The following is an 11,992-nucleotide window of genomic DNA, read 5'->3' as shown; positions in this document are numbered from 1 at the left end:
AAATGGAATTGACGGATCATTAGGATAACGATTTTAACAACATTGAGATTCTAGTACTTTAAATTAGATACAATCTAATAGGGAATATGACTTATTAAGGTAATTAACTTTTCGGTATGTTCACATCTGGGTAACTATCTTTTTTTGTACATATCTAGGTAACAAATTTGTTGGAAGTATTCACATATGACCATTATGACCTGCTATAGCAGGTTAAATCCTAGATGTGAACATGTTGTGGGTATCTCATGTTGTAAAAGCAAATGTTTCTATCTTATTTACCCTTCCAAACAATAGGACAAATTACAACATAATATATTATATTATGATTGGTTACCTTATACCTTATTTTGTTTAAAATCTGTCTCTAAATTAATTTACGATAGTTTGTCATCATAAATAAAGAAAATGAATGATTGCCGAATGAAATATAAATTTTAGTTTTTATTAGTAATTACATTTGACACCTCTCAGTTTTGGTAAGAGTACCCATAATACATAGTTAACGAATGGTTAAATATTTTGCGATATCTAGTTGATATTTAATCGTATTAAATACATGCCATAACATGATGCAAAGTTGGCGTTCAATATATTTAGATTTCAATGGTCTTTGAACAACATAATAGAAAAAAATACTATATTTTTTGAATTTTTTCAAATATATATTTATTAAACTTTATAGAGTTCAACGCATTCTTGAAATAAAATGGTAAAATTGTATCAAATATTGAATCTTGATATGCCTTTCAGCCTTGATAACACTCCAATAGACAAATATAATATGACACCGTTCATATGCATTTAAAACTAAAGAAAGATGGCCTTATTTAAGATCAACCAGGCCAACAAGAGATGCAAAATCAGACAGTTTTGTGTCATTAGTTGCAACATCCAAATTTAGTTCTACATTCAGACGCCTAATTAAAACCCCATAATCAAAGAGATTTTGAAGAGTTCAAAACTCACAAAAAGAAAGAAAAAAAGAGAGAGAGAACAATAAACAAAAGAAAAATAGATACAAAGCAAAAACCGAGAAGAAAAAGGGTTACATTATAATGATTAATCTTTATGATTAATTGGGTTTAGGTATATGGGGTTGATCATCACGTTGTTGTTCACCTTCCCATGTCCAAACTATATCTTTCAAAGAAGGCTTCAACTCTTGGTTACAGAAGTTATTATACTCCAAGGTGTCGCCGGACAATTTCTTCATCTCCACCACATGAAATGATGGCGCCACCTCAAATATCTCAGCATCTATGGCTAACTGCCCTTTCCTCCCTTCCTTACTCCCTTGCAACCTCACTGTCCCATCTACCGATTTTGAAACCCCAAAACTCTCCGTCTCAGCTACTTGTTCAAGTTTTGATACAATCGCTGATGCAGGCTCTTTTGTTGTAAAACGGGACTCCTTTTTTTGACCTGAACCACCCTCTTCAAACAAACCAGAAAGATTAAACCCTTGAGATAGCGATATGATATCAAACGCGTTCATAGACGTCGGCTTCAAAGCCTCTTTTGAACATGAAGGTGAAAAGGAAGAAAATGATGGTGATTGTGATAACATTGGTTTTGGATCGTCGAGTTCCTTAAGGTTATTATAACTACCCTTTGGAGTATCCATGTATCTTATCGCATTTTCGTAATCAATAAAACTTTTTGATGGGCTTTCATTGGTGAATGATTTTGAGGCCTCGATTTTCTTGAATCCCTTTCGAAACCAAGGGTTTTCCATGAGTTTAGCCAATGTAATCCGTGTGCTTGGATTTGGATCAAGAATTTTCGAAAGTAATTTTTTTACCTCAGGAGCGAACCATTGTGGACATTTGAATTCCCCTTTGCTAATCTTTTTATACATTTCCATTAGATTGTTATCATGGAATGGAAGATAAGCAGCAAGCAGAACATACAAGATCACCCCACACGACCAAATATCTGCCTTTTGGCCATCATATCCTTTCTTGTTAATCACCTCTGGGGCAACATAAGCCGGCGTTCCACACGTTGTATGCAAGAGACCATCCTGTCTTCTTGACTCACACAATGCACTTAATCCAAAATCTGTGACTTTTAGGTTGCCGGATTCATCTAGGAGGAGGTTCTCAGGCTTGAGGTCACGGTGGTAGACACCACGGCTATGGCAAAAGTCCACCGCAGCCACCAGTTGTTGGAAATATTTCCTAGCGGCATCCTCCTTCAGCCTCCCTTTGGACACCTTATTGAAAAGCTCGCCACCTCTAACATATTCCATGGCAAAGTAAATCTTGCTTTTGCTAGCCATTACTTCGTAAAGTTGGACCACATTTGGGTGTTTCACTAGCCTCATAACTGCGATCTCACGTTTAATTTGGTCAATCAATCCCACCTTCATAACCTGCTCTTTGTCTATCACCTTCACGGCGACGCTTTGATTGGTTTTCAGGTTTCTTGCATAATATACTTTTGCAAACGTCCCCTGGCCAAGCAACCTTCCTATCTCATATCTTTGCATCAAGATCGTCCCTTTTTTGGTATCCATCATAAATTCTTTTGGTCCTTTCGGATCTAAACAAAACAGAAATGTAGATAGAAAGATAGATGGGTATATCAAGAACTAGAATGAATTAGCGATGGAAGGAGGGACTGGGTGTCAGAAATGGCAACCTTGCCTCAATTAGGCAAAGCTGCTGAAAACACAAACTTACGTCGTATGATGTAGAAGGGTAAGAGATGCAACCATGAAATGAAAGCAAAATCGAATCTAATTTCTCATCACCTCATCAAACAAGAGGATATTTTGGTTAAAAATGGAAATTATTGATTGATTTGATGGCCATTAAAACTGTATATGAAACAAACGTTACTATATATACATGGCTAAATTTTCTAGTTTAATGTTAAAGGGAACCAGTCTTGGTTTTAGAGATTTGCGGAGTGAGGAGAAGACGAGACGAGCAGCATGTGGTTCTGAATTAGGATTTTTTCCTTTACTTGTGCACATTACTATTTGACTTTTTCTGTTATAAGCTATTCAATTTTTAATTAATCAATAATATTCACCTAAATTTATCTACCGTTCAAATTAATTCGACATATATTATTACCCACGAATATATATAAGTTCATTTATGTTTTCTTCACATATGGTCGTATGGTTTAGGCATCCATTTGTTCGTTTCTATTTCATCTTGAAACACATTAGTTATATTGTTGTTAAAAATATGTATTGCTTAAGTTAGTTTTAAGACAAATTTCACAATTGGTCCCTCTGGTTTACAAATTATCGCACTTTGAGGACTTCTTAGAAAAAAGTCACGCCACTAGTCCTTATGGTTTCAGTTCATTGCGCGATTGGTCCTTGACCCTAACCCCGTCAATTTTGTACCGTTAGTGTAGGGGTATTTTTGTCTTTTCATCTCACAGCCACTGTAATCCTTCATTATGCACATAATATACGGATGATCTTTTCAATTAATTGCAAAGATCATCTTTCCCAGCTACCAATTATCCTTTCGCATTCATCATCATCTTCTCCAACGCAACGCAATGCAAGGATCTTCTTTCGGTTCGATTGAAAACGATAATGGTGTTAACGCTATGATTGGTCCATTCCCAACACATGAAAGCATTAAACTATGATTTGGGAAGGTTATACCGTAAGTGACTTACTAACATGATCATACATTTTTTCGATTTGAAATTACGTCCAAATAGTTGAATTTTTTTTGTTATTCTTTATTTCGGAGGGAATAAGCAACTACTTCACACTGAAAATCCATCATGATTGGATATTCACGAAAAGCCCTGGGAGAAGGTACATAGATGGAACAATGGTTCGTAGATATTGACGTTTTCTTCGTGCATGAGTCGGATACAATGGTTCAAGAAATAGAATACGTAGACAGACAAACTTTGTATTATCATTTTCTTATTCTAGAAGTAGAGTTGGACTTTGGTCTTTTACCTCTAGGAAACGATGGGGATGTGCATGTATTGTCAACTTATGTGGAAAAATAATAACCTATTAAGTATCTACATAAAGCATGGGCATACAAGGGTTAACAATTATTTTTTATGCCCAACAAAGGTTATTATTGAGGAGTTGGTTAATGATGTGTCCCCTGGACTGGATAGGAACCAAAAGAAGGGAAAAGATGTTGGATCTTCTAGGAAAAAACTAGATTACTCCCAGTCTATTGTGCCATATGGAACATTTGGTGGACCTTCCTAAGTGATAATGAACAATATGGCACAAGGTAATGAGCCACTCATAATTACTAGATCACTCCCGGTCTATTGTTCCATATGGCACAAGGTAATGAGCCACTCATAATTGATGAGCCAGTCATGAATGATGAACCAATTATAGATAATGAACCAATTATAGATGATGAATATGATTGTGAGGTTGGTGAATATGAAAGTGAATTTCATAGTCTGCATGATGCAAAAAAACACTATTTGATGAGGAAACCTTTGATAGATGATATGGAGGTGAACATGATCAACTTCTGTAGTGTACTTGATGAAGACATTGACTTGGGGCAGCCTAATCAGACAAACAATACTACAGAGGAACATGAAGACATTGAAGATGGACCTCCTTTAGAAGTCTTAGATAATAATGTGTTTGAGTCATTTGCTAGTGAACAAGAGCCTCGAAAGAAATTGTTAAAATCCATTCTAAAACCAGTTGCTGGTTGACTAGGTGAGGCTCACACAAAAGCTTTTAAGATTGGTCAGACTTTCAAGGAAAAGAAAAAAAATCAGAGAAATTATTGCCAACTACTATGTAAAAGAAAGGAGGGATCTACATTATATAAAGAATGACAAGACAAGCGTTAGGGTAAAGTGTAGGGGTTTTGTTCCTAAATTGACTAGTGGCAGTAATAAAGGTAAGGGCAATTTAGTACATTCCAAGAAAACAACTTGTCCAAGGGTTCTTTTCATATCTAGGGTAGATGAAAAACAAGTTTGGACTGTCAAAACATATGAAGATTGTCATTCTTGTTTGCAAACAAGGACAGTGAGGGCTTGTTCATCTAAGTTTCTAGCTAACAACATATTGCATCAAGTTGAAAGTAACCCCAAGATCCCTACACATGCTTTACAGGAGGACTTGGTACAACGATATTCACTTTTAATATCAAATATGGAAGTATTTTGGGAAAAAGCTATGGCAAAACAATTTGTTTATGGTGATTATGAAAAGCAATATGGTATTTTGAGAGAATATGTTATGGAATTGTAGTCAAAGAATCCAGGAACAAATGTGAAGATAAATGTGGAAACCCAACTTGTGTTTTGAAACAAGGATCTTCAAACGTGTGTGTGTGTGTGTGTATATATATATATATATATATATATATATATATATATATATATATATATATATATATATATATATATATATCGGACTAGACGGAGATTAATCGGAGATTAACCGAGGACCCTTAATTATTAATAAAATTATATAAAAAATTAAGATTCCCTAAAAAACTAAGTATTTGAAAATTTAAAATTTTAAAATTTTAAAATTTTAAAATTTTAAAATTTAGTTTAATATTTTAAAATTTGAAAGCAGAAAAATTTGAAATTTTAAAATTTTGGTATAATATTTGAAAATTGAAGTTTTTTGAATTTTTAAAAAAATTTCCGCCTATGACCGCCAAGGCCGACTTTAACCGATTTTGACGAATTTCCGCCAAACACACTAATCGTAATCGGTTTAAGGTCGCCAAGCGATTAATCGTCGATTAATCGGCCGCCAAGGCCGATTTCTGCAACACTGATATATATATATATATATATATATATATATATATATATATATATATATATATATATATATATATATATATATATATAGAGAGAGAGAGAGAGAGAGAGAGAGAGAGAGAGAGAGAGACACACACACACACACACAAACTGTTTACCCGCGCCAAGCGCCGGTTGCAAAAATTTTATATAGAAATTAGTTTGTAGAAACGATTAGTTATTTTGTGTAGATAGGATATTGAATCTAAACGACAGACGAAGAATAATTTACTTTTATCGAATGTTTTCGTTCCGAATATTAGTTCCCATTTTTAGTAACCGGTTAATAGTTTCATTTCAAAAAATAATTTCCTTTAAAAAAAAATAGCTCCCTTTCGAAAAAAATATTATATTACAATGAATACATAGATAACTTTCTTTTAGCAATTAGTTTCCAACCTACATCAACAATATATATATATATATATATATATATATATATATATATATATATATATATATATATATATATATATATAATATGGTATGTCATCAATAAGCAATATACTTTAAACTTTATCTGTAATCATTAATGGTGTGTTTACTACTAAATGATCCCCAATGAAATATAAATATTTTAAAGTATATATAAGAGAAAAAATTTGAGATTTGCCTTTTGCAAAATTTAAAGGTATACATCAAATGCTTTAAATTAATGAATTTTATAAGTGGATAATTCAAATATAAAAAATTTAAAAATTGTATAGTTTTAACTTTTATGTAAACTTAAGGGTTAAAATTATGATCTTTGGTAAAGAGCTCTGTGATCGTTTTTAATGGATTAAAATGAGATCATAAGTGTATTTCAAAATCAGACTAACACATGAGGAAAATCACTCACCACAATCAATGATTAACTAAAAAATTAGAGTGTCATCGAAAGCTGAAAGCAACACTTAACTCATATCAGGAGCTTGCACTGTTGCACAATGAGATTAAGTTACTATGTAATACATAATTTTTAACCGAGATAATAATATCTTAATAAGATTAAGTTAGAGCAATACATGTTATTAAAGTTGTTTTACTAAAATACATACAAGAAACCATCATAATACAAAGTTACCACACACATTTTCTATAGTTTCTACATAGCCAATGGTAAAATGGTCAGATTTTGATGAAATGGGAGGAAGGCTTCCCCAAGAACTCTATGTCATTTACTCATGATAATAACCATAATTGAATTTCATCCACCGAGTTCTCTTTTGACTTTTTCATATTCCTGAACAATAAGTCATATAATTTGTTAAGATGAAAAATAGTAGATTTTTCTACATCTACGATCAAAATCTACAAAATTACAAATCAAAGTGAAGAACCCAACTTCTAGCAAACTAACTAACCAAGAACAACAAAAGGACAAAGTCAAGAACAACTAACTCAGATTGAAAGTTGAAAGTACAATTCTATTTCCCGCATTAATTCAATATCTAAGAAAAATAAGTATTGATGCTATTACCTGGATGCCAAAACTCAATAATAACATTATACTATCTTAGGTGATGCAACTGGTATTGTTTTTGTTGACCTGTTGTTACTTGGGTGTTCTTGTTGTCTGTTTCATACTAAGGAAATAGTAGCTTAAGAAGTTTATAGTTGTGATTTAAGAACTTTATGGATGTTCTTAGTTTGTTACTCAATTGGGTGTTGTAATAGCTTAATATGGTAGATATATGAACACCCTTTCCAGGGAACTTGCAAAGGTTTCGAGACAGAGTATTGTTGGAAAAACATAGAAAATTAAAGCAAAAAGAAAGGATGAGTAAATAGCAGTGTGTATGTGTGTGTGTGTGTTTGGATTTTTCCATGAAAGGAAGGAAGCTTTAGAATAAGCATGTTACTGAATTTGATGAATCACTAACCAATCGCTTCATGACAGAGTATTGTTGGAAAAACAATAGGAGGAGGCTTAAAAAAACCAGAAATGGTAAGTTACTGTAAACAAAAAAACTCAATGAAAAAGTTATATTTTAGTCTAGGATAAATGTTAAAAATAGTAACCAACTAAACATGTTGCTAAACCATGGCATCTTTAATATCAAATTGATTAAACAGTAAGGCTATGACATATAACGAGCACAAACAATGAAGCAATCAAATACTATCGTAGCTACAGTTCGTTGGGTGCTTTTTGAAACATTTTATTGTGAATACAAACCAACATACCAACATCAAGTTGAGGAATGATAACCCCATATCTGGTGAATCTGAAATTAGAGAAAATAAACATGTAACAAAAAATCCCTTGCTTATTATGAATTCAAGTTTTGGAGTGATTAACCAATGCAATCCAAAGCCAAACCAAAACATCAAAATCCGCAAGAACCCATAATCTAAACCAAACTTTAGAAATATATATAAAGTTAGGGCAATAAAACATAAATCGATTTAGGGTTCTTACCTGTAATGCCTGTAGATCCGGCTAGTCAATTTAGAGATAATAGGGGTCAAAAACGACTTTTTGACAAAAGATTATTTAGAATAAATAACCTTAACCGAGTTATAGAATATGTCTCAAGGGTTCCGTACATATAAAGAACGCCGAAATCCGAGTTATAACGAAGAAGTTATGACCCGTCGAAGTTTCGCGACGGAACCGGCACGGCACCGGAAAGCGTAAACAGTAAATTTACGATAGAGCGAGATTTATCCTTATCAATCTAAATGAAAGTCGTAGAATACGTTAAACCGAGAGCATCCATAAAAAGAACGCCCAAATCTGACTTCGTATGAGGAAGTTATGATTTTTCGAAGTTTCGGCTTAGCAGTGTACAACCCGAAATTCGAATATTAGATCGAGCGGTTTTTAGCCGACACAACCTAAACGATAATCGAAGATCTCGTTAATAGTAGCATAACGAGAAAAAGATGGGCGAAAACGGACGTCGGATGAAGAAGTTATGAATTTTTAACGGACCAATCCTGTCCCGGCCTGTTAATAATGTAACTTTTAAAATAAATCATAATTAGCCGACAGAGTCTAAACATAAGTTGTAGAGTATGTTCCCTCCTTTGCGTGGATATAAGGAACGTCAAAAACGGAGCTCGTATGCGAGAGTTATGATTTTTAGAAGTCGGAAGGAAAAATTGTGAAGTTGGAGCAAGATCGATGACGTGGCGGCATCAGGGCCGTCCATCGCTGAAGCAAGCCTCGCACCGGATGAGGCCATGTAGCCCCTTCGTATCACGCCCCGCATCCGAAACGAAGTACGCCCAGCGTACCTCGCTCTTGTTCGGTCCAAGACTTTGCCATGTCGCACCACTCGGAGGCCACCACCTGGCAATCTTATCCGACGAACGCGCCGCGTACCACCTTCAGTACGCCCAGCGTAGACTGAAGGCTCGCCCTATAAAAGGCAGCGAAGGCTGCCGACTTTCTTGCACATTTTCCACTCTATCTCTAAATTACTTTCTCTCTCTAAGTACCCTAAGCCTCCCAAAACCCCGAGGCTCCCGGAGTCCCGAGAAAAAGGGTCTTTCGGTTTCGAAACGCTGCTCCGAGCAAAACCCGGTTTTCTTTAAAATCCGCTGTAAGTGAGCTACGCTTACGCAATTTTTAATATAGATTTCAAATAATTATAGTAATGTTATTAGGTCCTTAAAATAATTATTTGAGCTATTATTATGAGTTATATTGAGTGTTATTTAACGCTTATATAATACTAATAATAGTCAGACTATTAATTTGTCGCGGTTATCGTTAGAATAAACCCTAGTGGTATTGATACTAGGTTTTATCGAAGGAAAATTGTTTTGAGAGTATCGAAGCGTTGTCCGAGTGTTGAGTCACCACCTTTCAGGTGAGTGCATAGTCCCTTTCATCTTACACATGAATATGAAGTATTTTAATTTAATATAAATTACGTGCTATGGGTGCATATTGTCTAAATACTTACTGTCTATGCTGGTGAAAGATTTTTATACATGTTTTAAATGATGTAAGCTGTATAAAGTATTTTATATCTACAAAATATGTTGGGTAAAACATGAGTAGATGAATGATGAGGGATAAAAGCTGAAATAGAGGAACATTAGTAGTACGAACCTAGTGCCCTATAGGTATACATTGGCAGCAGTGGACCTAGTACCCTATAGATGAGCACTGGCAGCTGCGCCACAACCCATAAATATTTTAGATCTATGGTAAACGTCCTAGCAGTTGCACTCTAAGGACAGTATCGGAAGCTGCGCCTAATAGGGAGCCTTATGACCATGACAGTAGCGTTTAAAGGTCAATACCGGCAGAAGCGCCTCATAGAAAATGTCTCAATTCTGGCAGCTACACCTAAGTGATAATATTAGCAGCTGCACTTGACCACTATGTCATTGGCAACAATGGACTTCATGTTGTTTTCCTTAGGAATGAATGAATGAGAAATAACTGATTCTTAGTGTAGATCATTAAGAGTAAAGAAGATAACGGGGATGGGTAATTGGGTTGATTGTTTGATTGTTTAAACATAATAATCATATTATTGTGGGTTGAAAACACTATGTACTCACCAGGTTTCCCAACCTGACCCACTCAGTTTATTTATATCACAGGTGTTGATATGAAGTCACACTATACTGAGAGATTTAAAAGAGATGTAGATCACTAGTGTAAATGAATGTAAGTTCTGTTTATGCTTATGTTTCTGTATTGACGATGACATCCCAAATGTTTTAAAAGTGAATAAAAATATATTTCTTTAGAAATGCTTTGATAACGCAATTATCATGTTTTTCTGGGAACAAATTTCGCAACACTTTTATTAAAAGAGGTACTCTGATTTTTATAAAGCATAAACAAAATCGGTCTTTTCTGACCGTAAAAATGGGGATGTCACATTACCTGGTACTACCAGACAGGGTGCGTTGTCGTTTGTTCAACCAACACCACCTCTAGAACCTTCAACAAAAAAAATTGAACCAAATCACCAAGAATAAGATACATAAGAAGAGAGAGTGAGAGAGAGGCATGGCTTATAATGACAACTGAGTCTCAGGTCGAGGAGAAAGATCACAGAAGATGATTCCTGAAATCAAAGTGTGCCTTGAGTATGGTGGCGACAGGTATGTGTATTGTGGTGGTAACCGGTGATGGTGGTGGCATTCTGAAATTGGATGTAGGTGGTAATTAGCTGAATTTGGTGAATATGCTATATAAAGTGTATCTTGTGTTTGACCGATTCTGTTGGCATGCCATGTCAAAACCCGATATATTTGCCGAAAATTGCACAACGCTAGGTAAATATCAACCTTCGTATCCTGATTTCTTGAGAAAATAAGACAATGCATAGCATAAACTTGTTGTATAGGATGTTTAATGAGTTGTACCTCTTAAATTTCAGCATTTGAGGTTAAATGCTTATTAAGGTGTGTGTGTGTGTGTGTATATATATATATATATATATATATATATATATATATATATATATATATATATATATATATGCTTAGGTCCATTGAAGAAGGGATTTAAAAAAAGGTTTGAGGGATTTTCTTGGATTTGATGGTATGTTTTTGAAGGGTCCCTTTCCTGGACAGATCCTTACTACAATTGGGCATAATTCGAACAATGGCAATTACCTAGTTGCATATGCAATTGTAGAAAGTGAAAATATTAACTCTTGGACATGGTTTTTGGAACACTGAAAGTAAAGAAGATGCATATAATAAATTAATGATGAGAAAATTCAACTATTATGATGGATGTGTGATTGCACCTAAATGCTACTTCCTTTTATGGGAAATCTTCTTTTTGCTGTAATTCATCGGTTCTTATTTCCGTCTAGTTGATAGTCAGTTCACCCATGATAAAACAATACTAACATGGAAAAACGTGAGGAGAAAAGAAAGTTATGTTATAATAAGAACCAAAATATTAAAAATGAATGACAATAACTTAGCAGAAGTCGAAATTTAGAAGTTCAATGACATCAATGATCACTCAACCACATAAAAGAATACGAAATGTCATATCTCATATGAATATTATTAAGGAGTTGGCGGGAAAGTGGTAAATTTATGGACTTCGAATAGTTTTATAACAACTTATGCACTATTCCTTCTTTATTCATCATCTTCATGTTTCGTCCATATGATGATTATGTGGCATGAAACTTGATTTGATGGGGCGGGGGGTTAGTGTGACAATTTTAGTAATTTGGATTGTGTTTATGGGTCTATTTTTGAATAGTGTTATCTT

The 11,992-nt window shown here is 34.3% G+C and overlaps 1 protein-coding gene across 1 annotated transcript; it reads right to left on the bottom strand.

The window, feature by feature from the left end:
* Positions 1-904: 904 nt before the first annotated feature.
* On the bottom strand, positions 905-2,840 carry LOC111893736 (CBL-interacting protein kinase 5). The gene has a single exon (XM_042899998.2). It carries the CDS (start codon positions 2,522-2,524, stop codon positions 1,076-1,078), a length of 1,449 nt encoding a protein of 482 aa, XP_042755932.1. The 5' UTR covers positions 2,525-2,840; the 3' UTR covers positions 905-1,075.
* Positions 2,841-11,992: the final 9,152 nt, after the last annotated feature.

This window comes from Lactuca sativa, chromosome 1, assembly GCF_002870075.4.
Source record: "Lactuca sativa cultivar Salinas chromosome 1, Lsat_Salinas_v11, whole genome shotgun sequence".
NCBI classification, from domain to species: Eukaryota; Viridiplantae; Streptophyta; class Magnoliopsida; order Asterales; family Asteraceae; genus Lactuca; species Lactuca sativa.
The sequence above is the reverse complement of the archived record's forward strand: the minus strand, read 5'-3'. Positions and strand labels throughout refer to the sequence as shown.

What these genes read in the sequence shown, in the direction of transcription:
- LOC111893736 (XM_042899998.2), bottom strand. Translation starts at nt 2,524, where the DNA reads ATGATGGATACCAAAAAAGGGACGATCTTGATGCAAAGATATGAGATA.